Source organism: Filicampus tigris, chromosome 4 (genome assembly GCF_054856515.1).
Source record: "Filicampus tigris isolate MCC_2025a chromosome 4, RoL_Ftig_1.0, whole genome shotgun sequence".
NCBI classification, from domain to species: Eukaryota; Metazoa; Chordata; class Actinopteri; order Syngnathiformes; family Syngnathidae; genus Filicampus; species Filicampus tigris.
In genome coordinates, this window is record NC_141220.1 from 1,026,304 (window position 1) to 1,052,949 (window position 26,646).

Here is a 26,646-nt window from a genome sequence, read left to right on the forward strand (position 1 = left end):
AGTTATGTACACAATTAAATTAACCAGGCGACCATACGCTGACCACCGAGCCTCCGCTGATCTTACACTATGCGGGGAACGTTTTCACCCCACCGCACCGTGGAAACAATCTAATATCCCACGGTTCACAGACGAGTTACCAAAAGTCAAACTCATGCGAAACCATTACACATCGCCAAACAGCAAGTCCAGAATCAAATAAAACACCATCAAATGACACTCAATATGCATCCGCAATCCGTACACAAAAGGCTACTCCAAATAGACAATTTTACGAAATTACAGAATTTCAGAGTATTTATCGCTATTTTTCGGCAGCGCTCTTCAACTCTACAATATGATAGAATCAGCATTGGGAGCTTTCGTGTCAACAGGCACTCACTTACCTTTTGTTTTTTGCCGGCGCCGGTCTAAAGAATATTGTAGGGTTAAGAGTAAGCCACGGGATCTCCAATGGACTCCCTCCTTGGAAGATCACATCGGGGTCACCAATTTGTTGGAGTTGTTAGGTTTGGGTCACCAGGGCATAACTCCAATTATCAATAAAAACAACTCACTGCGCGTTCGTTTTATCTTTCAAGAAGGCATTCAAATATAAAGTTGATTGAATTTTCCGTCTGTTTCTTTCAGTCTCTGAAGTTCAGGAATCTGACAAAAGTCAAGCTGGGCTGCTTTTCTTAACCTCGCGAGGTACTCGTATCCGTGACGGGCACAGTCAGAAAAGAGCGCTATCTAAAATGCAGCCCTCACATATATATCATACTGCCCTAACAGAGGAATCTGATCAGAAATGTCGGTAGACTCAAATCTTCTCCCCCCGTGGCGTGTCACTCCAAGTCTTCGGTCATCTTGGCGCCTCGAGTCCTGCCCTTGGCTGGCGGCTCCAGAGTACCAAGGACTCAGCCCTGTGAAACACTCGAGGCCACATTCCCCTCCACAAGCTTGTATGTTTTTGCGAGTACAGATAAAAGCGTGCAAAACAATGAATGCCTGTTGGTGTGTGCGTGCGTGTGTGTGTATATGTGTTTGTCTGTGAGCTTACTCAAGACACTGTCTTATGACTGCTTATGTGTAAAGATATTTAGGTAATTGTGTATGATGACCATTAGGGATGGGACGAGACAAAAATCCCACGAGATGAGATGTCTCACGAGATTGAGTCCGCGAGAACGAGACAAGACGAGATTTTTGTTAAATTTCGAATATAAAAAAAATACCTAATGTTATTTTTTCGGTTTTCAAAATGTTTTTTATCAAACAGACTGCAAGAAAATTAATCATCTAGCTCTTAAGTGCAAATGCAAACAGGAGTCACTTTCGTTACATGCTCTCAAATATTGATGCAATAACAGCTTAAGCTGAGCTCTTTCCTCTTACTCAATACTTTGGCAAAATCCAACTGTGCTCGTGGGGCAGTAACTCAATTGTAAATAGTGTTTTATGTTTATTTATTGGCTTTATTTCTTTATATTTGTATTTATATTTTATATGTTTGTTAATATTTATTGATATATTCATTAATAGATGTATCACTGCCTCTTATTGTTTTTTAAATTTATTGTATTGTTTTTAAAGTGCTTTGTTACAGCTCTAGCTGTTATGAAATGCGCTAAATAAATAAAATTGTATTGTATTGTAGAGTTCAACTTGTTTCTCAGTCGATCTTCAACAAGAGGAATGTCACTGCCTCTGTGTCAAGATTTCTGCAACACGTCGTAGTTCTGGGCTCCTCAGAGCTGCAGATACGGCACCTCGCGAGCCATCATGTCCAAAGAGTTGTTCTAGCACGTGATTACGTCCATAATTAGTTTTGCGCGGGCAGCTCGAGCTGACTTTATTTAGGCTTCAAAAGTGCTGCTGCTGTTGAGCATCGGTGAAAAACAGAAACTATACACTTCACATGTCTAAATAAACATGATACCCGGCCAACTTTGGACCAGCTGCACTAGCGTTGTGTTCATTGCCTGCACGATAAGCACTTAATGTGTGGCTCAAAGCCAGCCTCACGTATCGCCACATCCATGTTGCGAGCGTTGTCAGTCACAACAGCGACTCCATGATTTGGCCTCAGAAGTTCCCATTCGGTGCCAGCTCCTTTTAGGACATCTGCTATATTCACCCGGACTCCAAAACACCGTCAAAAGAAAATAGATAAAATAAACGAAGCAAAAGCATGTTAATACTTTTGCTCATGTTGCTGCTACTACGTCTTCGTTGTTGGCGGCGGTGGCCTCTTCTTCGTTGTTGTCGTCTTTTTTTTTTTTAAGATGACAAAGAAGCAGCTCTGTCACTGGAAGTAATCATGGCAAGTTAACTTTCGATTTCGATATCAACAAGGACCTTTGGCTGAAATGCAACATGGGATTCTAGTTAAGGCAAGCTGTTTTAAGAAAAACTTTAACAAACACTAACATTTTATTTGCCAATGTTTGTCATCCTTTTGTGCTGAATGAGTCATGCTTGTCGGGTGGCTGAGCATGGTATTCAGAAATGCTAATGGAGGCCCATTTAAAATGATAGTCGGACCGGCCTACAGACTATTATTTGGTCCGGCCGGACCAAATGGCGGATAAACGGGCACCGGAAGGAAACCCCGGCTGTAGGCGGAAGGTGATAACCGAACCGCAAATGTTTTGTAAAATGCCCAGCTCTGCAACGACTGATGCGGTGCGATGCACCTCCTAATCACGATGCAGTGTGATTCTGCACAATTTGATCCAACACAGATTTGATTCAATTTGATTTGATAAGGTGATGCAAAGAAATTATGCAATGTAATACAATGAGTTTGATTATTTATTGACCACGAAGTAGCTTCTCAAAAATGATCTCACATTTTTCCCAAAAATATAATCCCAAATCGAGGGTGGGTAGTATACAAGGGGCTTAATCCATGAAAGACTAAAGCACCTGGCTCAACAGCTTCCCAAAACCTAAGGTCGTCTTTGGAATCACCCTCAAAAACCTGAAGTTTTCCCACAAATTCAACACCTACAAAATAATTAATATCTCAGCCCCTGTAGCAGACAAAAACATAATTCCAAAAGAATTTGAGATCTTAGACATGTGGCTTGCACACATGCTCAAGTTTATTCATCTTTACTGTTTCAATTGAAGATGTAAAAATAAAGTGTCAGTGCAAGAGAAGCACTATTTTTAATGTAAAAAAAACAACTAAAGTTGTAATTACCATCCTCTATTCTTGTTGCAAAGACGTCGATAATGTCATCGTCAACAAACATATATCTTAACTATAGATCACGTTCAACTGGTTCTACTGGTTCAAAGTCCACAAGCGCGTCGTCTATATCACTGCCGTTACTCATTTCAGAGCGATCGACGGCATCCGCCATTATGACTTGAAAGAATTCTGAAACATCCTGTGCGGGTTTACGACAGTCACGTGTATATTCTGATGCATTTTATTGGTTAAGAGCCCGATAATTAAATAATAAAAAGAAAATAGCATGTACGCTCTCCCAGCTTTAAGGGTAGACAGATGCAACAGCGCTCCCGGCTCTAGTGGTAGAAACACTGTTGTGCGCTCCCGTTCTTAATGGGCTAACAAGCCATTTTAAAATGTTCAGTTTAGACATTTACCAGTAGCTAGGCAGTACCTAGTGTTTGTTTGAAATAAGGGGTACTTTCATTCGACATGTCATTTAATGCCTTCTTTTTTTTTTTCACTGTTTTTCGATGATTTTCGTTATTCACGGTGAATCAAAGAGCATTGTGCCTTATTTGATACCTGTTACCATATTGCAGCTTCACCGAAGGATTAGAGGAGACGTGAGTCAGTGAACTCCATTGATTGACAACACGCAGCTACTGTATGGCCGTAATAACGCTACGTCATGAAGAGCACACACATTTTTGTATTGCTTGCTAGTTAGTCGGTCATCTCCTCGGGTTCAAACCAGAGCAACATGGACGTCTTTTAGAATTCTGAAATAGCAGAAGTTAAGGTAAGCACCATAACATGGATGGATGCTTATTACAACTCCACAACAGCAACACACAGAAACGATCGCAGCACACACACATGTCTACACTGATGTCTACCCTCAACGGCACGAAAAATGGAGGGGCTAGAGTAGTGGTCTGCAGAGGCGACTATGATCTACTCCTGGCACTCACCCACGGGGACCTTTAGCAGCTCTTTTCAGGCCGAGAAGACTGCCCAGAACGCGGCCCCACCAATGATCCAGTTAATCTTGGTCCCCGGCCATTGCAACCTCCCGGGCAATGATCTTGCAGACGAGCATTCTAAACTCAGCTCCCCAACCAAATGCCCCACTTGACGCCCAAACTCGCCAGGCGATCATCCGCAGGAGTTGTAAACCACTACCATCTACTCACCCCCGCGTCATCGCCATTTCCTCTTCCCAACCCAATCCGAAGAAAGAATCTCGGTTGTCAAAGAAAGACCTCGTCGATCTTATCCGGTTCCGGTCCGGCCACCTCTCCTCCCTCCGAAGATGGCAACATTTGACGGGGAAGTGCGTTGATGACCGGTGCCGTGTCTGCGGTGAGGAAGAAAAATCGGTCGAACACCTCTGGCTCAGATTGCCCTGCATTCCAGTCAGCCCAATTGGGATTCTCCTTCGGGGAACTCCAAAGCCTCCCACATGCGAGTCAAGCGCTTCTGAGGATTATCCTCAGGCGCCTCAAGTGACTCAACAAACAAACAAACAAACAGCAACACACAACAATAAAACGCAAAACTGCTCGTTACACTATCATAACGTATTTTTCTACAGCGTGTTCGACGTAACGGCACCGGATTTAGCGTCTAAGATTTTAGTCTGGCCGACCAATCGGCCCTCGCACGTGTGACGTGGTCAAGAGGCGGTTCATCTCAACCGAGTCGGTGAAATGGGCAAATGACAAAAATGGCCTCAGAACACTTCAAACGCGCCACTAGTTATCCAACTGCACTGGAGATTTTTCAACATGAGATACGGCGCAAGTTCTACTAGTACTAAAACGCAAAAGTTTTGCAATAGTATTGCGTTATTATTCAATCTTAAATAGTCTCTTGATGTCCCCAGCCAGAGCCTTGACCTAAACCCGATTGAGCATCTCTGGAGTGACCTGAAAATGTCTGTCCACCAACGTTCACCATCCAACCTGACAAAACTGGAGAGGATCTGCAAGGAAGAATGGAAGAGGATCCCCAAATCCAGATGTGAAAAACTTGGTTGCATCATTCCCTGGAAGACTCATGGCTGGATGCGCTCAAAATGGTGCTTCTACTCAATACTAAGCACAGGGTCTAAATACTTCTTTTTCTTCTTCTTTTTGATTAAATATGCAAAAAAATCCACATTTCTGTTTTTTTATGTCAAGATGGGGTGCTGAGTGTACATTAATGAGAAATGAACTTTTTGGATTTTGGCTAATGGCTGCAATGACACAGAAAGTGAAACATTTCAAGGGGTCTGAATACTTTCTGTACCCACTTTCTATTCTGACTCTGATTCTACTCGAAATGCAGAAACTGCAGCTTTAATTCTAGCAGTGATTCCCAACCTTTTATTGAGCCAAGGTACATATTTTTAAGTATGAAAAATTTCAGTTCAAGCCACCAAACAAAATTGTGACAAAATAGTGGTTACACATCTGAATTATATATTTTCTGCCATCTACTAGTAGGTCATTTACAGAGGTGGATATTTTACCAAATTTTGTCGGTCTGTCATTTGTCATCTGTCAGCGGCCTGGTTACCCGTCCGTCATTCGTCACTCCGTTATTTTTTTTCAAGCTGAACCAAGCCGTAATCATCAGGCGGTCTGTCAGGTAGTTCGTCAGTTAGTCCGTCAGAAGTCCGTCGGTCCGTTTCACATACACTTATTTGTCAGTGTATTGAACTGGTGGCTGCCTGCAGCTGTTTAATTCCTAAAATGCCAAAAAGATTTAACTTAAAATTTAAAGTGGCTTACCTTAACCAGAATCCCGCTGCGCACTGTGGCCAAGGGTAAATAAAATCCAATCCAAGTAGCGCACTCCAACTTCTCTTTATAAATACTTGTCGTCTTCGTCTTAGTCTTCCCCTCCTTCTTCTTGTCATGCATGGGCGGATTACAGCTCGTTGGTGCATACCGCCACTAAATGTATATTTATATATATTTATTTTTACCAAATTTAGATTCAACAGTAAACCTGTAAAGGTTCATATGCAAAAATAAATACACATACATAAAATATTAGACTCAAACATTGTAGATTCGTGTTGTCATAGCAAAGTGAAGTGATGTCTTTTGGTTCTGCCTCCTTAGCCAATCACAGTCAGCCATCACAGTCCCCACAGAGATCCTATTGAAAACAGGAGCACTCACTCTTACACATATATGGTCAATGCAGTCCTCTCTTAGAAACCCCCGGCGAATAAACACACCAGACAGACGGGGCGTGTTTCTGTCCTTGTCAATAAATGGGCATCCGTCTGTGACGGAATGAAAGGTCTGTCGGCACTTGACCCAGTTAGCGACATTACACTGACCGACGTAAACCCACTTCTGTCAGTGCTTCGTCTGTCTTTTATTAGTTTCCCATCTATCATCAATCTTCAGCAAAACAGGCGTCCTTCAGCGGAATGCCCACCTCTGGTAATCTTTTGGTTCTGTCCGTCACTTTAAGTCGCCGGCATGGATGGACTAACAAAGATACATTTTTGTGGAAAAAGATTCTCACCGATTAAGAGAGATCAGATAATTTCCTGCTGCACACCTTAAAGCAACACATGATTCAAAATTCATTTTCCTTCATTCTATTAGGCAGTATGTACTGTATGAACAATGAACATACAAATATCAATGTCATCTGATTCCCTGAAAAAATGTTAAAGCCAATTAAGTATCAAAATAATGACATACCCTGTACGCTGCCATAGTGGACATTTTTGACCTGGTTACGTAATCACTGTGACATGTTCTGTGCTGTAACACGCTATTGTTTGCGTCGTCAAGTATAATTGCAATAATTTAGATGTCACTCCTAACCATCTCAGGTTTCATATTCTTCCTTTGAGAAAGGGGGAAAAAATTGCAGAAGTGACTGCTAACGCAGCCAACCTGTTTACTGTACAGTGGTGTACAACCGTTCCATTACTATGGCATAATGTACGAAAACTATGATGGATTCTCACCGAAATGTATGTGGACATGTGTAGGCATATGCTAATCGTTGTCTGAAAATATAAAAAAAAAAAAAAAAACTTGCAATATTTTGGATTATAATAACGTCATAAGGTTGCCTCTCCTATTTGTCTTGTAGAGAGAAAACATAACATACAAAAAATGTGACCGATTGTCTCCAAAATTGATGTTCTCATGGATATAAATATAATCACAGTCTGAAAATATTAGATCACAATAACTCACAATATTTTGGATTATATTAACGTTGTAAGATTTATTATGCATAATTGTCGCTGTCAGGCGGAATCCTCGTACTGTCAAAATGACAACTTTACAGGAAGTAAACAAAAAAAAAAAAAAACAGCTCGTTTGAGTTTCCAGCCACCGTTTTTCATTCCATGTTGTATTATACCTTATATTGCTATTGCACACTCACATCAACATAATGCTACCTAAAAAATACATTCAATCGCTAATTTTATGCTGGCATTGATTAACTCATTCACTGCCATTGACAAATTTATTTGTCTTTTCACAGTTCAGCCATTCAATCCCAGGAATTTATTTATATTTAAAAAAGATGTTGTTGTTTTTTCAAACATTAGGGTAAAAGACGGTCTGAAAATGTCTGGCAGTGAATGAGTTTAAATCCGTCAGCATCCGAGTACTTGAAAGTCCACGATCATGCGAAGCCCCCATCGTGCAAAAAGCCTTTGAAAACGTCACAAAAGCAAATGTCTGCTCTACAACAGCTTCACAAAACGCCTTCTTAAAGGTCTAATGCCTGATGCAATAAATTAAACAATGAGCCAACTAAACCCGTCTATTAAATGGATATTAATATGAAACGGAGACTTACCTCCGTGACTCGAGTCCTTCTGCAACGAAGCATCAAAGAGATCGATCTTAAACAAGCCAACTTAATCCTGCGAACCTTACTATTTTCACTCATTGTCTAAAAACAAAAAAAAAACCACCCAGACTTTAAATTACGCCACAGAGCTTCCGCAGAACGAGGACACAGAAGTAGTTTTGCCACACTTCTGCAACACTTCTCAAACGTAAGTTACATTCAAGAGCAGCAGTTTATTTCTGTATTAGCTATTTTCACCGCTTTAATTTGACAAAATGGGGACGGACTATTAGTATCGATTTGTGAAAATAAAATGAATTTGACCATATTTGTCCATAGGAGATTTTTCACCGGACAGTGACGATATGCATATGAATGAGGCGTTCTTCAAATTTGTTTCAACCAAAAAATTCTTGTATGTAATTATTTATTTAATTATGAATAAATACAATGGTTTATTTTACATGTACTGCACAGTGGTTTTGTGGGAGGGCTTGATTTTAATAAGCTTTGCTTCTGCCCTTTAATTTTTATTCTGTTCACATTTACAGTTTATGATGTAAATATAATTATTGTTGTAATGATAATAATATGTGTACTGTATATAGTGTATTTTTATCACCCGGCAGCTGGCGTCTGTCTGTCTCGCTTAAAACCTGGAAATGGGCATGTGCAGTGGAGCTCCTTGACGCATCGCTTAAGAAATGCCTACATCTGTTGGCCAGTCAGATGACAGTGATGTCACAGCCCTGCTTGGCCTGGTTTTAGAACCAGGTTGGAGGTTTTTAGAAGTCCGCTCAAAAGAAAACAAGAACTCATTGCCCGTGCAGACAGTTTTAGTAGTTATTGAAACTTTTACAAGCACGGTAAACCGTCAAACCGGTATTTGTCTCTCCTAAGTACAAAAGCAGCAGAGACTTCTAACATGGTTACGTTTAAATGGACACATTTCTAAGGATTAAATACCTGATCCGAATAAAAATGCTTCATGTACACAAGCCATTCGGAATATTCTGACTCAATCAAGCCCATTCCGATCAAGATTTTATTCAGAATGAGAGAGGTAATTTATGTCTGCGCTTGTCAAAATAATTTATTCCACTCGAACGTGTGATGCATGAACACGCAAGGCCTAATCGGATCAATATTTTTAGTGCCCATGAAGACAGTGCATCTGATCATAATTTTAATCCAAACTCTGATTGGATTAAAGAAATTTTGTCATGTAAATGTAGCCCGTGATGTGCTGGTTTAACTAGTGACCGTGTTTGCCGTACCTTATCCCCAAATCCCCAAGTAATGGGTGGATCATGTTGATAAATAACGACATAGAACAAACACTAATTACCGTATTTTCCGGAATATAAGCCGCACCCACTCTATTTTTAGAACATTTAGAAAAAACCTTAAACAATCCACACCTTTATTTAAGACGCACCTATCTATGTTGAAAACGTTTATATTTACTGCATTTACAGAACGATTATGAACTGTAAATGTACATGTACCTGAGCACATTCTTTCCTAACAGTGCCTTTTTAACACGGCAGCAACGTTGCTGATTAAAACAGAAGAGAACCAAGAGAAAATACTTATCTTCATTTCACTGCTGACTGCCGCTACAGTTTGTCAGCTAATGTCCACCAGACTCCACCATCTATTGTTCTACTACATTCTACATATGCACCTGTCTTGTTTTATGTTAATAAAGTCAGGCAATAAAGTCTAACACACGACGTGCTAAATCAACAATAGCATTTCACATCGAAACAACAGAACAGACGTAAAATCAGCCAATCGCATTCATGTGCACTTCAGGCACCTCTAGGAAAACATAAAATCAAAGCATTACAGCACCTACTGCAATAACCTAGTCTATGGTGCCCTCGCCTGTTGAACTCCTCCACCTGCAGTCACATCCAGTTAATGGGAAATGTATTTTATTGAATTGTACTGTCATTCCAGCTAGAGCACCCCGAGCGGTGGAAGAAAAATCCACAGAATAGCCGCACCGGACTATAAGACGCAAGGCTCAAAATCTAGGAAAAAAGTTGCGGTTTATAGTCCGGAAAATACGATAGATTGATCAGACTGAATCGATGTGGGGGCGTAGAAAATGCTGCATCTTGATTTCAACCCAAGATTGCATTGATGCATGCCCATCCTGCCAACGTGCATCGATAATAATTCTTCTTATATAAATTACAAGAATAAGTTTCCAATAATTTCTAATAAATTTCACTTTTGCTCAACGGTTCAAGGTAGAGAGAATCTACTTGAATACGGCATTCAATTTGAATAAGTTTTCTGTCGACAGACTTTCAGTTTTTAATGTTGTGAATCATGATATAGGTCCTATATTTAGTTCGGAATGGTCTTAAAATGTCTCAAATTGTATTTGGTGAGTCCTGCAGAAACTCTGTTAATGTAATTCTCAAAGAAATTGTCCAATTAGTACAGAGATGTGTGTTGATACATGTCATTCTGCAGAGTTGTAATTCTTTTCCTTCCATTTTTTTCCCAGGTGAAATGTATCATACTGCAATTGTTGAGAGGGTTGCGCTATCTCCATCACAATTTCATCATTCACAGGTCAGTGTCAGGAGTTTTACTTACCCTCTTCCCAAAAAAAAAAAAGAAAAATATATATCGCTATAGTCAACATTCATATTGTATATTGCATGTTTTCCCAACATCGTGCAGCCCTAAAATAGACGATGTCATCTAAAAAATGTACTCAAACTGAGAAGTTGCATTTAGATTTAAAGGTCAGTTAGGCTAGGTTCACACCGCAGGTCTTAATGCTCAATTCCTAAAATCCTATTTTTTTGTGTAAGCGTTCATATTACCGGTACATTAAAAATGCGACCTCGGTCTTGTCTGCTGTATGAACTCATGCATCGTAAAAGTGGCCCGCATGCGCAGAAGAAGAGACGACGTCACACCCGACGTTGTTTTTGTGGAAGTAAATGTGGTCCAGCGTGTCAGGGCATTTATACAGGCAAGCGATTAGGTAGCAGGTAGAAATAAATACAGTGTTTGGGGGAAATTATGAGGCCAGGCTTTATCTCATTTCATGGAGACATCACTAACGATGACGTCACGCCTTAACCCTGCGAAAAAAATGAATCTGAGCCGTGGCTGAATTACTACAATCGCCATAAATGTCCACTTTATGCCTCATGTTTCAAGGTGGATTAAATTTAAGTAAAATATAAAGTCAATCGTCTTACTCAAAACAACTTTGTAGATTCGATCCCCTGCTGCCAGCACTTTCCCTCCGCCTGCACATTTTGGGCTCCGGATGACATCAATGTCGGATACATGCGACCTGGCCGTTCAGACCGCGAAATCATTGGAAAAGATCGGATACGTATCCAATCTAGGACCACATATGAAAGCGACCCAGGTTGCATTTGAAAAAATCTGAATTGAGCCGTTCAGAGGTGGCATATGGGCAAAAAAATCAGATCTGGGTCGCATTTGCCTGCGGTGTGAAACCAGCCTTAGACTTCCGGGAGCTGGCGTGAGAGTGTTTCTGGGTTGTTACAAGACTGTGGTATTGAACGTGTCATGTTGTCCCACTGTGTTGTATTATTAGGGACCTAAAGGTATCTAATCTTCTGATGACAGACAAAGGCTGCGTTAAAATAGGTAAGTTAGCAAACTTACATCACTCATAATCAGCCCAATGACTCCTTTTAGAGGACCTGCCTGATTTAAAAAAAAAAAAAAAAAAAGAAAAAAAACCTGTATATAGTTATTAAATTTGAAAATCTCCCAAAAATCACATTTTTCATGTTTTTCATGTTTTGTTTGAAATTAATTTGTCACGACTACCAACATGACTTTAAACTCATTCACTTTCAGACATTTTCAGACCCTCTTTTACCCTAACGTTTGAAAAAATTTGAAAAGAATATAAATAGGATTGATTGGCTGGACTGTGAAAAGACAAGTAAATTCGTCAATGGCAGTAAATGAGTTAATTTACAAACTTTGTCCTCATCCTCTGCTGCATGCCAGTGGTGCATGGTACCCTTCCGTCATCTGTCATTCTCCTTTTTTTCCGGGGGTGGGGGTTTGGGGGCTTACAAATTTTAAAGAAAGGGCTCGACTAAGCAAGGCCGGAGTTGGATTTTAGTCCGGCCCACTAATCGGCCCTCGTGCATGTGACGTGCTTGCGAGGCGACCAAAAGTTCATCTAAACCTACTCGGTGAAATTATGCAAACAACAAAAATGTTCTCCGACCGCGTCAAAAGCGCCACTTACCAACTGTGCGTACTTACTTGCATTGGGCACTTCGGTCTGCAAAAAAAACAAACCCAAAAAAACACTTTCAGTCTGCACAAAGAGGAGAAGGACACAAACTAACAGAGGGAAAGCTCTGTAGTATTCTTAGAGTTATGTTTTCCGAGTGGTCCCTGAAGGACACACGATTGTGATTGGCTTAAGTGGGTGGGGGATGTGTTCTGTCTATGCTGCGTCGATATTAGACAAGTGTAATAAAGCAGTATACCGGTAGTTATCAGCACGTAGTGTGTTGGATTTACTGACTTTCATAACACGAAATAAAACAAGCTCAGAAAACATGGAATCATTTTTCTACGTGGATATATATCTTAATATGAATAAGGATTGATTTTCTTATGCAAATACTTTATTAAATTCAATTCAACCATATTTTTTTCCAGAGTCTGTTCTTATGCAGACCCACTAGTCGAAACACGGCATTCTGATTAATATTGTGTTTGTTGAATATGAGAAATCCACCCGTTTTTAGCTGTCACAGGGTCCATTTTGTCAATATTGTCGACTGAAAATGACATGCTCAGGGCTTAGACAATGACCAATCATGGCTCGGCTTCAGAAAACAGGTGAGCGGTGATTGGTCGTTACCTGACCCCTGAGCAATTGTAATGTCATTTTCAATCAACAGAAGTGACAAAATGACTGCCACCAGAGATGGCTAAAACGGGTGAATTAATTCTTATTCCACAAACGCAATATTTATCAAAATGCCCTGTTTCAACTAGTGGGCTTGCATAGAACATATTCTTGAAAAAAATGTTTGGGTTTACTTCCGCTTTGAGCCAGAAAGTTGGTATTTGTCATGATTGTAGTTTTGTGTATGCTTTGGTGTATGTTCTTTTAATTTCCACGATGGGATGAATCAAGAAACCTTTATTCTTTATGTATCTGTGATGATGAATAAAGTTTTGAACCTGCTTTATCTGGTTTATCTATGAATCGCTCACCCACTTGCTACTGAATTGAAACTGCTGAATTCATTCTTAATTATTTACTCGTCAAATCACAAAATGGTTTGATGTGAAATGTATTTGTGACAGACACCTTTCTCTCCTTTTGTGCCCAGCTGATTTTGGATTGGCTCGCAGGTATGGTGTCCCCCAGCAACCTATGACGCCCAGGGTGGTTACACTGTGGTAAGTGTCTTCTGGGTGAATAACTATCATTCTTTTATCCCACTCACATTCCTTACTTGTCCTTCCCCAGGTATAGAGCTCCAGAGCTCCTCCTTGGAAGCAAAACCCAGACTACAGCTCTAGATATGTGGTGAGACTCAATCCACATTTGGCTTTTGATTTGACGTGAGACTGACACTTTTCTGCTGTTTGCTGGTGTACACTTTATATAGTAGTTTGTTTTAATTTATTGCTGTCACTTGTTATATTATTACTATTTAGTTATTGTAATTCAAAGTGCTTTTTACAGCTGTAGCTGTTATGAAATGCGCTATATAAATACAATTCCATTGTATTGTATCCAAATAATAGTGCAATTCACCACATTACTTTGTCGTTACTTCACAGGGCTGTAGGTTGTATCCTGGCTGAGCTGCTGGCACACAAACCTCTTCTGCCGGGAACATCCGAAATCCAGCAGCTCGATCTGATAGTTCAGTTATTGGGGACGCCAAACGAAAACATCTGGCCGGTGAGAGCATGAATTTCTGTAATGATGGTCAATAATTAAAGGCCAGTGTGTCTCTGCGGGTAGAAAGGTTGCCTTGCAATTGGAAAGTTTCAAGTTCAACCTCTTTATTTGCTACATCTTTTATTGTGAGTAAGGCTGGGTGATATGACTGAAAAGTATATCACAATATAAGTGTTTCATATTGGTCAATATTGACATATTGTTTTTTTTTTTTTTAACTATATTTTTCTTTTTTTTAACTATTGAAAATAATGACCCGGAGAAAAATGAGTGTAGGTTATTTTATTGAAAAATAATACTGAAACTCTAAAGGGACAATGTGTAGAATGTTTTGATTTTTCAATGATCATTCATTTTAAAAATCCACTATTATGCGCACATCACATCAACGTAATTATTGAGGCGACGCTTTCATATCTCATTTCATCTGAGCCGTGGCTGAATAACTACGATTGCCATAAATGTCCACTTTATGCTTCACGTTTCAAATGGGATTAAATTAAAGTAAAATATAAAGTCAATAGTGTTACTCAAAACAACTTTTTAGATTCGATCCCCCTGCTGCCAGCACTCTCCCTCCGCCTGCGCGGAGCGCATCTTGGGCTTGTCAATGTCGTATACAGTATATGCGACCTGGCCGTTCAGACCGCGAACGCATTGTAAAAGATCGGATACGTATCCGATCTAGGACCACATATGAAAGCGACCCAGGTCGCATTTGAAAAAATCAGAATTGAGCCGTTCAGACTGTCATAAAAAAATCTGATACAGGTTGCATATGGGCAAAAAAATCCGATCTGGGTCACATTTGCCTGCGGTGTGAACCTAGCCTTAGAGGAAAGACACACAGCTGAAAACTTGCTCTCCTGCAGAGTGTGATGGGTACGTGGGCACTACAAAATAAAGTCGTTGCCTGTGTGCATGATAATGCAGCTAACATGGTGCTAGCGAATGAGACCCTGCTGGACTGGGAGTCGGTACCATTACTCATTACATTATTCATAATAAATGCCATGCATTGCATTGGAAAAAGTATCAGAAATGTATTTCTCTTTCAATTGTTCACCTTTATTCAGTCAGTTGTTGTTACATCAATAGAGTTTAAATTAACACACTGTCCTGAATGTTTGGGCTAAAATAGCCCCTAAATACACACATTTGCATTTGAAACTTTGAATTCAATATGTATCAAAATTCAAGTTTTCTTCCTTATAGTTGAGACTAGTCGGCAGGCAAATTAGTCGAAATTCCCATCCCTACTATGGATACTCGAAAGAGACAAACTTAGCGAATAGGGGTGGGAACAATAATCGTTTTTTTTTTTATGTATCGTTTGTTTTATTAATACAATTCTGCATCGATTCAGAGGTATTAATAATCGATGTTTAAAGCAAAAATAAAAAAATAGAATAAAATGAAAACGTGCAAGCAATTACGTGCGTTTGTACTTCAGACGTACGTGACAAGATGGCGGGACAAACAAAACCTCACACGAGCAATCCTTGTTAAAAGCATCGGTTTGGGGACATTTTGTTTCTTTATGAAGTATGAGACGTTGATATAAATATTTCGGGCATCCAACAAAGATGACACGCTACCACCCAGAGTTGAGTGCTGCGAAAGGCGGACCCGTCGGAGGTGCTCATCCACCAAACTCCGAAAGAGGAAGAAAAGAGGAAGAAGTAAATAGACTCGACCATTTCGCCACACGACTTCCACATGATGAGAAAATGGAATTAGTATTGCCACACCTCTGCAATAGGGCTGCCACAAACGATTATTTAGTGAATCGACTAATCACTAACAGTAGTCGCGATTAGTCAACTAATCGGATGATATTATTATAATAATAATAATATAAATCGCGGCAAATCACAGCATCAAGCTGCTGCTCTTATATTAACCATCATTCACTTCCAGCTTGAATTCTTTATGTACAAACTAATCATGAAGACAATTAAGGCGATAGTAGATTCAACTTGTATTAAAGTTTGCAACTCAAGCCATAATTCCTGACATGTTTATAAATAAGGGAGCTACTTATTAAATTGATGGCGATACTCTTGCCTTAAAATTTTTAGCTGCAATTCTTTAGTGCATTTTAAAATGGAACCAAAACTATACCCTATGCAGAGTTGCACTAATACAGTGAAATTATCAATGAATACAAAAATAAGTACTTGGATACATATTTCACTCTTCATGGACACCAAGACTTTTTTTTTTTTAACGGAAGGTAGTGAAATCAGAGGAGTAAATTGGGAAAATGCTCTGTGTTAAAGAAAACTAAAATAAAAACTTGTATTGGTTTTTAATTTTGTCTTAATTTAGACTTTAGCGAAAAGGTTTTGTTTTTCTTCACTAGTATGCATAATTTAAAAGTAATAAATTGATCTACACAATCAAAATGTGGTATGCAGACCTTTTTTTTCCACTATAATGTAGTATTTTGCAACAAACTTAATTATGGGTTGTTGAGTGATGTCGATGAGTGGCACATATGTCGTTTTTGTGTTGAGTACTGATATTTCCCAGTTCATGAACGCATCACTCCGTTCGCGAGTGAAAGAGAGAGAGAGAGAGCAAGCGAGCGCTTCCTGCGATATCCGCCACGGGCATAAACACAGTTTTGGTTGTTAATAAACGCGAGTTTACTGAATAATGGCTGCTTAATCCAAAGAAGATGCTACGATGTGTTAGCGTACCAAATAGGACATGTGTTACAGTGTTACATCAAACATACACCGTGACGTTTGTATGCTGACTGCAGCTAGCTTCTAGACACAACTGTGCCTATGTCAGATATGAAATCAGGCATAAGCCATAACTTGCTTCCTTTTTTTAAATGATCCAGCATCCCCATCGTGCTGCCATGAAAGGCAGGTTTGCATTGTATTGAGTATATTTGGTGAACTGCGCCATAACTTTTGGACTCTGTTGCCAACACGAATTAGCCCTGACACTTCTTTACCCACAATGCTTCTGTTTACACCCGGATTACCACCACTGCGCATGTGCGTTGCAGATAGGAAAGCAGCCAGCGGGAGAAGAGAGAGAGCTGCAGTCTCGAGAGAAAAATAATGTGCCAAATAAATATATAAGTAAACGACGCTTCGACGATTAAAATTAATAGTCGATGCTTTTGATCATCGACGTTGTCGTGATTAGTCAACTAATCTTGGCAGCCCTACTCTGCAAGACTCAAAAACATAATTTGCGTTCAAGAGCAGCAGCGAATCTGTGTTTTTATTTATGTACTTGCTTTTTCACTGCTTCAAATTGCATAAAAATTCCAGACGAAGTAGGAACAGACCATTGGAATGGATTTGTGAAGAAAAAAAATGAATTTGATAATATTTGGACATCAAAAACAAGCAGGTAGCTGACTCGCGGGAAGAGCCGCCAGCTCGGAGACTCCCGGCAGAGCTCGTTGCCGCTAGTGGCAGGGAACCCGACGAAGCAGGACCAGGGACCACAGCGCCAAAGCCAGCAATCGTCCCATCCTGAGCAGAAACAGTGTTCAGTCCAGCATAATTAAATCCACGTCTGAAGTCACATCCTTGAGAGATGTTACATATGTTATTTTTTTCAAGTCCTTGCCTAGCACCAGAGCTAGGCATTCCTCCTAGTCGACGGACCAGTCCGTCTATCCGCCTATGACCGACGCCCATTTTGCCGTCGATAAACGGCATATAAATAATTTTTAAAAAAAAGACAGATTAAGCATAAGACGAAGTAGATGTAATCGTCTATAACGGGGGTTTCAAACTCATTTCACATTGTGGGCCACATACGGCCTCGGCAGATGTCAAGTGGGCTGGACCATTATAATTATACCATACCCTGCTATAAATAACCAAAATATCATGTATTTCCTCTGTTTTGGTGTAAAAAAGCACAAGAACATTAGGAAAATGTTGAAATTTACTGAACATTCCTTTTACAAAACTTTTCATGAAACACCTTAGATTTCCTTTGTGCAATTTACTTATGTCTTTCACATATATACATTGCAACTAATCCCACTGATTGTACAAAGGCACAAAACTTTAACAAGTAATTAGTATTGAAAAGTATAGTAATGCATTTTAAGATTAAACGAGATTTATAATGAAAGGAATTTTTAAACAATGTTGTCTTCACCTCTGATCAAAACAGTGTGCCCCCTAGTGGGCAATTCATGAATTGGATCGTATTAAAAATATGAATTCTGTGTGTTTTATGCATGTTTTCACATTTAAATGATCCTGCGGGCCTGATCAAACCTCCTTGGGGGCCGGTTCCGTATGTTTGATACCCCTGGTCTATAACCTGACATCGATGATTATTGTTTTGTATGATGCTGATAAGTTTGCTGCTTGATTGATTTGTTACATCAGGCATGTTTTTGTCAGCTAATGGGTCCTAATAGCATGCCACTTGACATCAGGGTCACATCATAGAGTCTTGACAATAATAGATGTGCGCTCGCACTAAATGAACTAAATTAAAACAAAATTATTCTGGGGGCCACAAAAAAATCCAAAGGGGCTGGGGGCCGGACCGCCACAGTAGCGATAGCGATATGTTTACAGACTGAGCGTCCTGCCTTGGGGAGAAACATCCGGCGTGAAAACGCTTGGCCTCTCCCACTCTGCAATCCCCTCAATTTCACGTGCAGGAAGAAGAGCTCGGAATCCGCTTCCTTATTCTTTTTCTACTGCCAGTAGAGAGGCGTAGCACTGCACAGCGCTACAGTGCATACCTTCCCAGGCGATGTGTAACATAAGGATGTGTGTACATGTGGCGAACATCTGTGTTTTTTCTTTTTGACAATCTTCTGCGTGGCCGGATCAACATGCTTGGCGGGCCTGATCTGGCCCTTGGGCGGCCAGTTGAATAGCCCTGATGTAGATACACAAAATAACTGCATAATAGTGCACCACCTGTTTAAATATGACATGATTTTTTGAGGGGTGGGGGTTTAATTAGGTTTAGGGGTTTAATTTAATTATTTAGTGGTAGTTGGTCACGGCTTGTAGTCGGAAACACAAACGGAAGCCCGATTAAAATCATAGGCGGACTAGCCCATAGGCTGGTATTGTTTTTTTCCGGCCAGACAAAATGGCGGATAAATAATGTAATGCAGTATATGTCACTTACTAAAATACTCGCTCTTCAAGTGAATTTGCATAAAGACTGTTTATGCCTTTTTTTCAATGAATGCCTTATGTTGTTGATAAAACAAATTTATAAATTGAAAAGTATATTTATGTATGTATGTTAAGTATGTTTGAAATTGCTCCAAGGAAAATGCTTCACAAGAAAATGATGAGATGTGAATTTAAGAAATAAGAACTGTAGATTTTATTTAAAAAAAAAAAAAGCAAACCATATTTATTTAATTATTTTTTTTAATTTGTTGAAGTTGGTAGTCGGAAACGCTAAGGGAAGCCAATTTAAAATGTTGGACCGGCCTATAGGCAATTACTATTTGGTCCGACCGGACCAAATGGCGGATAAACGGACGGCAGAAGAGTACCCGAGCTGTAGGCGGTAAAAAGACCACAATTTTTTTGTAAAATGCCCAGCTCTGACTAGCAGACAATGGCTTATATGAATATTAATATAAAAATATTGTTTACTTTTAAGTGAAATCATGTAAATATACATCTACATTAGCAAACTTAAGTGTTGTTTGTAAATACAAACTTGTCATGTGTCATCTTCCAAACCGCTTATCCTATACAGGGTCGCGGGGAGGTGCTGGAGCCTATCCCAGCCGTCAATGGGCGAAGGCAGACTACACCCCGAACTGGTCGCCAGCCAGTCGCAGGGCACACACAGACACTGTCACTGAGCGGGAATCGATCCCACGCTGCCCACACACAACTCAGGCGTGTGTACCAGTACACTATCGGTGACTAAATACAAACTTATCACTGTAAAACATTTTACCGAAAAAAAAGTCTTTTTTTCTGTCAGAAAAAAAGTCAGAGTGTGCTTGGAGGGGATTACTTGATTAATCCATGGAATAATCGATATGATAATGATAAAAAGATATGATAATGGTATATAATAAAAAGATTTGTTTGTGACAATCCTGTCTTGGTTTGAGGAATTTCGACCCGGCTCATTACTCAAAATGGGTAAAACATTTAATTACCCCGCAATTAGGTAGCTATAAAAAAAACCCAAAAAAAACCCAGCATTTTTAGTGTGTGTCAACATAGCAACTTGACAGCATGTCGCTCAGCAGCCGCTGAGCAGCCGTTGGGGCTTCGCGGAACGAGGCACCATTTTGTGTCAGTGAGGTAAAGACAAAGACAATGGAAATCCCCTATGTTTTTTTTCTGGTGGTGCTTTGGTTTCCTTGTTCCCTAAAATGAGCATTTTTATAAAATTAGGGGGGCAAGCACGGAAGCACTTCAAAAAGATGAGGACAGACGAAATCGGAGGACGCTAATTTTTATGAATAAGGACAGAGGCGTACCCAGGTCGCGGACGGAGGACGGACTGGCAAAAAAGGGTCAAGTGCCCAGCTGTGCTTAAACTTAATAAAAAGTCAGAGTTCTTGTCTCCTTCAGCTGCTACAGTATGTTCAGGCAGATAAGAACTAAGAATACAGTGGTCCCTCGTTTATTGTGGGGGTTATGTTCCAAAAATATCCCGCGATAGGTAAAATCTGCCAAGTAGGAAACTTTTTTTTTTTTTCACTTATTATACTGTGTGGTTTAAGGCTTTAAACCTCACCATTAACATTTATCTCTTGTTTAAACATGCTCAAAGTTCAAACCTTGGTAAGAAAAAGAAGTTGACTTTATTATTTTTATTATTATTATTATCATTACTGTTGTATTAATTATTATTATTGTTAATATTTTATAATGAAACATATCAAAACCTTTTTTAACAACACTTCGTGTTAAGCTGTGGGACAAAGCAAGCAGTTTAGAAAATCTAGGGGCAAAAAATGGATTAAACTGTCTGCTGGCCGTTTTTTAGAACGTTCAATTCTTAATATTAAAGTCATTGTATATTTTTTTGATGATGAAACATTAGAACAGGTCACACTGACTCATGAACATTGTTAATAAATGATCACAACAGCAATTTACAGCCCCAACATTTAAGATTTTTTTTTAACATTTTTATAAAAATGATGACACATTTTTGAACTTAGGGAATTTAACTTTAATGACCAGCATGAAGTTGCAAACATAAGAAATGATCAATTTTGACTCGCGCATATACTGTATCTCATGCCTCCTCATCCTCCCTCTGTCCTGACACGGCCCGCTGTTTTTTTGCCAAGACAAGAAGTTGTAGTTGTGTGTCGCTGTTGCCCCTTTTTCTCTCTTGGAGGAGAAAATGCGAAGAAACTGACATGCCACCTTGGATTAGATTTGAAAACTGAAAGAACAAACTTTGTAGGGTCCCCAGGTCTTGCGCAGCTCACAGAAGTTTTATTCTCACCATGGGTGCCAAGCGATCATCCTCCTATCTTTATTGACACTTGTGTCGTTTTCTAACTCACCAAATCAAATGTAGTAAGCCAAAGCATTCTGTGCGAGACATGGCACAGAGGAGATCAATTCAAATTGGTCTACAGAACAATGCGGGTGTGTATGTTATAAAAGACAGCATGCTGAATTGCACTGTAAAAAATTCAATTAGGTCATAATTGGCACACTGCAAAAAACAGCAGACAAAATAGCACAGTAAAAAATCCGCAATGTATCGAGTAGAGATAGAGCGATATGTTTTTTTCTGGGCCGATACCAGTACCGATTATTGGTAGTCAAGGAGGCCGATAACCGATATTTGGAGCCGATATTCATTTTCAGTAAAAAGGAAAATATTGCATTAAAAAATAAAACAAACTAGAGCTGCAAGCAGCCCTCGCAGCCCTGGCAACGTTGGGGGCACCGGCACGTCGCGATGATCACACATCGGAAATGAATAATCAAAATTATCACGTGGATCAAGTTACAGAAGCTTTTGTAGTCAAGGTGAGTCCAAAATGTAAAAAAAATTCAAAATGGTGGACTTGGTCTTAGGTTTAACATATGGCACGAAGAGGGTTTTTTGTAGGTCTATTTCTGTTTTATATATTCGCAAATTTTCTTACATGTTGGTGAAGCGTGCAACCGGGTCCATTTTTTTTTAATTTTCTATGGGGCGGTAGCGAGCCATCTTTTAAAGATTGCACAATTGAATAATTAATTATTGATTTAATTTACCAAGCCTTCTATGTGTGCAAAGTTTCATGAGTTTTCGTGCATGTTTACTTTCTCAAAATCAGCATTGTGTTATAGGCAAAGTGGGCGTTACCATGGTAACACCATTTTGCAAAAAATCTCAAACTTCATGTTTTAACATCATGAAGGCCTAAACACTCTTCCGAGCAAATAAGAGGGAGATCTGGCTAACCTGCCACGAGAAAAACATGAAAGACTAAAACATGTACTTCATTTAGCCAGTAGGTGGCGCTCCCATTACGATGAAAAGCTAGTTTGTAGATGTCTTCAGGTGTAGATTCTCATCAAATGTGTGAAATTTTGACAAGATATTATCATGTGGATCACATTACAGCTGCTAGTCAATGTGATGCCGAATTGTAAAGTAAATTCAAAATGGCAGACTTCCTGTTAGGTTTCGCACATGGCTCCAAGAGACTTTTTTGTAGGTCTTGAGCTATTACATATACCACCAGATTTTCGTAGATATAGGTGAAACATACAACCGGGGCTGATTTTTAAAATAATTCTAGGGGGCGCTAGCGAGCCATTTTTTAAACAATTGCGACGTAAAACAAAAGAAAAGATTATTTCACCAGGCCTGATGTGTGTACAAAGTTTCGTGAGATTTCATTCATGTTTAGACCGTCAAAACCAGCGTAGTTTTATTTGCGAATAGCCCGTTGCCAAGGCAACAGCTTTTAACGAAAAGTCACAAATATCGTATTTTAACATCAGGAAGATCCTACAGAGTCTTCCGAGCAATTCTGAGGTCAACATGGTTAACTTGCGAGGAGAAAATCATCAAAGAATAAAACATGTACTTTAGCCAGTAGGCTAAAGGAAGTACCACTACGATGAAAAATAAGTTCGGAGATGCCTTCAGGATTTGACTTTTATCAAATGTCAGTAGTTTTTTAGAAGAAATTATCATGTGGGTCAAGTTCCAGCAGCTATTGTAATCAGAGCATATTCATAATTTAAACTTAATTCAAAATGGCCGACTTCCTGTTTGGTTTAGCATATGGCTCCAAGAGACTTGTTTGTAGGACTTGAACTGTTACATATACCACCAATTTTTTGTAGATCTCGAAGTAACGTAAAACCGGGGCTGAATTTTAAAAAAATTCTAGGGGGCGCTAGCGAGCCATGATTTTGCCTGGCCTGATGTATGTGCAAAGTTTCGTGAAATTTCGTGCATGTTCAGACCATCAAAATAAGCGTTGGTTTTTTTGGGGCGAACTGCGTGTTGCCATGGCAACAGCTTTTCACGAAAAATCACAAATTTCGTATTTTAATATTAGGAAGTCCTAAACACTCTTTCCGAGCAAAGATGAGGTGGACCCGGTTAACCTGCTAGGATAAATACATCAAAAGAAAAAAAAGATGCATTTCCATCAGCCACTAGGTGGCGCTACCACTACGATGAAAAATAACTTTGTAGATGTCGTCAGCCGTTGGATATCATCAAATATGAAATATTTTGAGATCTTTGATACTGTATCTGAGTCAAGCTAAAACTGTATTTATTTTTCACGTTGAATAATCAGACTTGGCGGCACTGTCAAGGCCACGCACTTCGCCGAAAAGTCACAATATTTGGCGTGGAGCAAGATCAACGTTTTGAGGCTTTTCTGACAAATTATATGTCGGATTCGTTCAACGGGCTCTGTGCAGTAAATATAAATATAAAAAATGACAATTTTTGTCGCCACTAGGTGCCGCTATATGTATAATCGAATATTATCATATTGATGTCTTCAGTTTGGGACTCTTTATGTACAGGTGAAGTTTGGGAATTTTTGGAGCATGAGCAATCGAGTTATTAAGGTTTTTCTCAAGTATGGCAAAGGAAAACATTTATGCCAAATTTGATGCCCCGCCCTCGTCATATAGTTTATCGAAAACTCAAAAAAAATTTGCTCAGTTGTTGCCCCAGGTCTTAAGATGATATATCCGAAGTCTGAAGTCAATTGGAATAATCCTCTGGAACATGGGTGCAAAAGTATGCACCCTGTAAACGTGCAAAAATGGTCCAAAATAGGACATTCAAAAATTCATAGCTCACTTACTGTTTTAGACTTTGGCTCCAATGGACTTTTTTGTATGTCTCGGGGTGCTACACGTACCTGCCAATTTTCGTAGACCTAGGTCAAACGGGCCGGATTGGTTTTTATTTTCCCACTCTAGGTGGCGCTACAGAGTCATTTTGTTTGCATCGTTTACGGCGACTTTAAAATATAAAATTTTTCGCCAGCACCGATGAGACTGCAAAGTTTGGTGAGTTTTCGTGCATGTTTAGGGGGTCAAAAATGCGATCGAACATTGAGAAAAATAATAATAATTTCTACAAAAACAATAGGGTCCTCGCAGCGGTCGCTGCTTGGGCCCTAATTAAAGCTATTAACTTTGTTGAACTGCTTTTACGCATGTTTGTTGAACATTTTTTCAGATTTGCATAATGTTGTTTATTATTATTATACATTTTTGACAATATGCATCTTTGTTGTAAAATTCTAACAAAGTTCAGGGAGCTCCCAGGGTGAAAATTTAAAACAATTCCTCACAAAATATTTCACACAAAATATTTCGACAGTAAATAAAGTTCTCCAAAATGACAGAAATGATCAAATTTCACTCATCTTTGTTTTGATTTCAAACAAAACCAAAAGGTGCACAGTGTTCAGGGTCAGTTAGAATCTCTAATAAAGTTAACTGAAAATTTAAACAAATAGTTCCTTGAAGTTAAGTTGATTTATTATCGGCCATCAGATTTATAAAAAAAAATAAATAAAAAAAAGGCTGATACCGATATTCATCAAACTGCCAAATATCGGCGCAGATAATCGGCCCGGCCTACCCTTACCCCAAAATTTGAACAGATGCCCTCCTGTCAAATCAACAGCCAGCGTTTGAGGAAATATACATTCTATGATAAATTTCCATGCAAATGTTTTTGTTGCATTGTTTTGACTCTGTTGTTAAGGTCATGCATTTGTGTGTTCCACAGGGTTTTTCTGATCTGCCTCTCATTGGGCAGTATAGTCTGAGGAAGCAGCCCTACAATAACCTCAAGAATAAATTCACTTGGTTGTCTGAAGCTGGACACAGGCTGCTCAACCTGCTCTTCATGTACAATCCACAGCGCAGGTACACACACGTGTGTGTGTACAAGTGTATGTTTTTAGACTGAACTTTGAAACCAGAGTACATGGACTAAATGTAAGCTAAGGAAAAACATGCAAATTGGCACCTAACTTTTACAACATAGGTAATTGTCAAGCAAAGCAAAAACAAAATGTGTTTTCTTCCACCAGTCCAATACGCTTCTTTCTAGTTCATCTCCACAGGTGATTGAGATACTATTTAAGTCTATGTGGTGTGTTTTTCTAGAGCGACTGCCAAAGATTGCTTGGAGAGTTCCTACTTTAAGGAGAAACCACTACGTGAGCAAACTGTCGTTGTATGTAATCGTATCTTTAAATTCTTTGTCTTCTCATGCTATTGTTGTTTCTTTTCTCCTCTCTCTGCGTTGAGCAGCTTGTGAGCCCGACCTGATGCCGACCTTCCCTCACCATCGCAACAAACGTGCTGCTTATCAGCCAGAGAGCCACTCAAAACGCAGCAAAGTGTAACCAAGCTCAAGACCCGAAACAGGCGGCAATGCCATTCATGTGCGTGTGGGCGTGCATGCGCGCGCGCGCGCTTAATGCATCCTCTATGCCAGGGATGTCAAACCCATCTTTGTCACAGGCCACATGGTAGTTTCAGTGGTTATGACTGTGAAGCCATATAAATGCAAGCTTTTTGAAATAAAAGACCAGTAAAAACTGTTTGCTCAACTATTTTTCCATGTATTTTATAGGGGCAATTGGTAACAAAAAAACAATCTTGCAAGATCTCATATCTCGGTGTTGTGAAAAGTGAAGACAATGTGAAAGAAACATGAAGTCAACATACATGATTTGCCTTGGCGGGCCACATAAAAGGATGTCGCGGGCCAGATCTGGTGGACCCCCTTAAGTTGGACACCTGTGCTCTAGGCCATGATAATAATCGTTTTCCTGGTCATGTGTATGACATAACAGTGTAGCTATATTGTCCAAACGTATAGTTTTGTTGCATGAGCTTTGGATGGGTTCGCAATGAGATGTTTCCAATCGAGGCATGAAAATTGATGCACGTTAGAAATTGTGAAATGCACAAAGGTTTTAAAAGGACAGTTAAATAGGCTCAAATCTAACTTTAGTTAATTGAGTCTCACCTGAAATTCGAGCTGAGGGACGGATACTTTGCACATGTTGAGTAGATAAAAGGTCTCCCTTTTGTCCTCTTGCTCTCTCGCCACACCAAAAATGATCTTCAATCTCCAAGGCCGCCCAAACGCTCTCCATAAAACCTCAACACTATTTTTCTCTGACCACCCTTTCTGCTGACAGATCTCTTACCTCTTGACAATCTATATGTTTTTATTT

The 26,646-nt window shown here is 39.6% G+C and overlaps 1 protein-coding gene and 1 long non-coding RNA gene across 4 annotated transcripts in view; one reads left to right on the forward strand and one right to left on the reverse strand.

The window, feature by feature from the left end:
- Positions 1-26,006, forward strand: part of cdk10 (cyclin dependent kinase 10) — a 47,446-nt gene extending 21,440 nt beyond the window's left edge. For all 3 annotated transcript variants that reach the window (XM_086027434.1, XM_086027435.1, XM_086027436.1), the window contains exons 6-13: positions 10,518-10,585; positions 11,595-11,647; positions 13,372-13,441; positions 13,512-13,571; positions 13,829-13,952; positions 25,182-25,321; positions 25,565-25,617; positions 25,712-26,006. In XM_086027434.1, the coding sequence (XP_085883560.1) occupies positions 10,518-10,585; positions 11,595-11,647; positions 13,372-13,441; positions 13,512-13,571; positions 13,829-13,952; positions 25,182-25,321; positions 25,565-25,617; positions 25,712-25,806 (663 nt within the window). In that variant the 3' untranslated portion in view covers positions 25,807-26,006. The remainder of the gene's footprint in view (positions 1-10,517; positions 10,586-11,594; positions 11,648-13,371; positions 13,442-13,511; positions 13,572-13,828; positions 13,953-25,181; positions 25,322-25,564; positions 25,618-25,711) is intronic.
- Positions 5,747-8,086, reverse strand: LOC147148058 (uncharacterized). Its single transcript, XR_015086402.1, has 3 exons — positions 8,000-8,086; positions 6,200-6,316; positions 5,747-6,108 (listed from the first exon to the last, which is right to left on the reverse strand). It is a non-coding gene; the product is annotated as an uncharacterized LOC147148058 (long non-coding RNA).
- Positions 26,007-26,646: the final 640 nt, after the last annotated feature.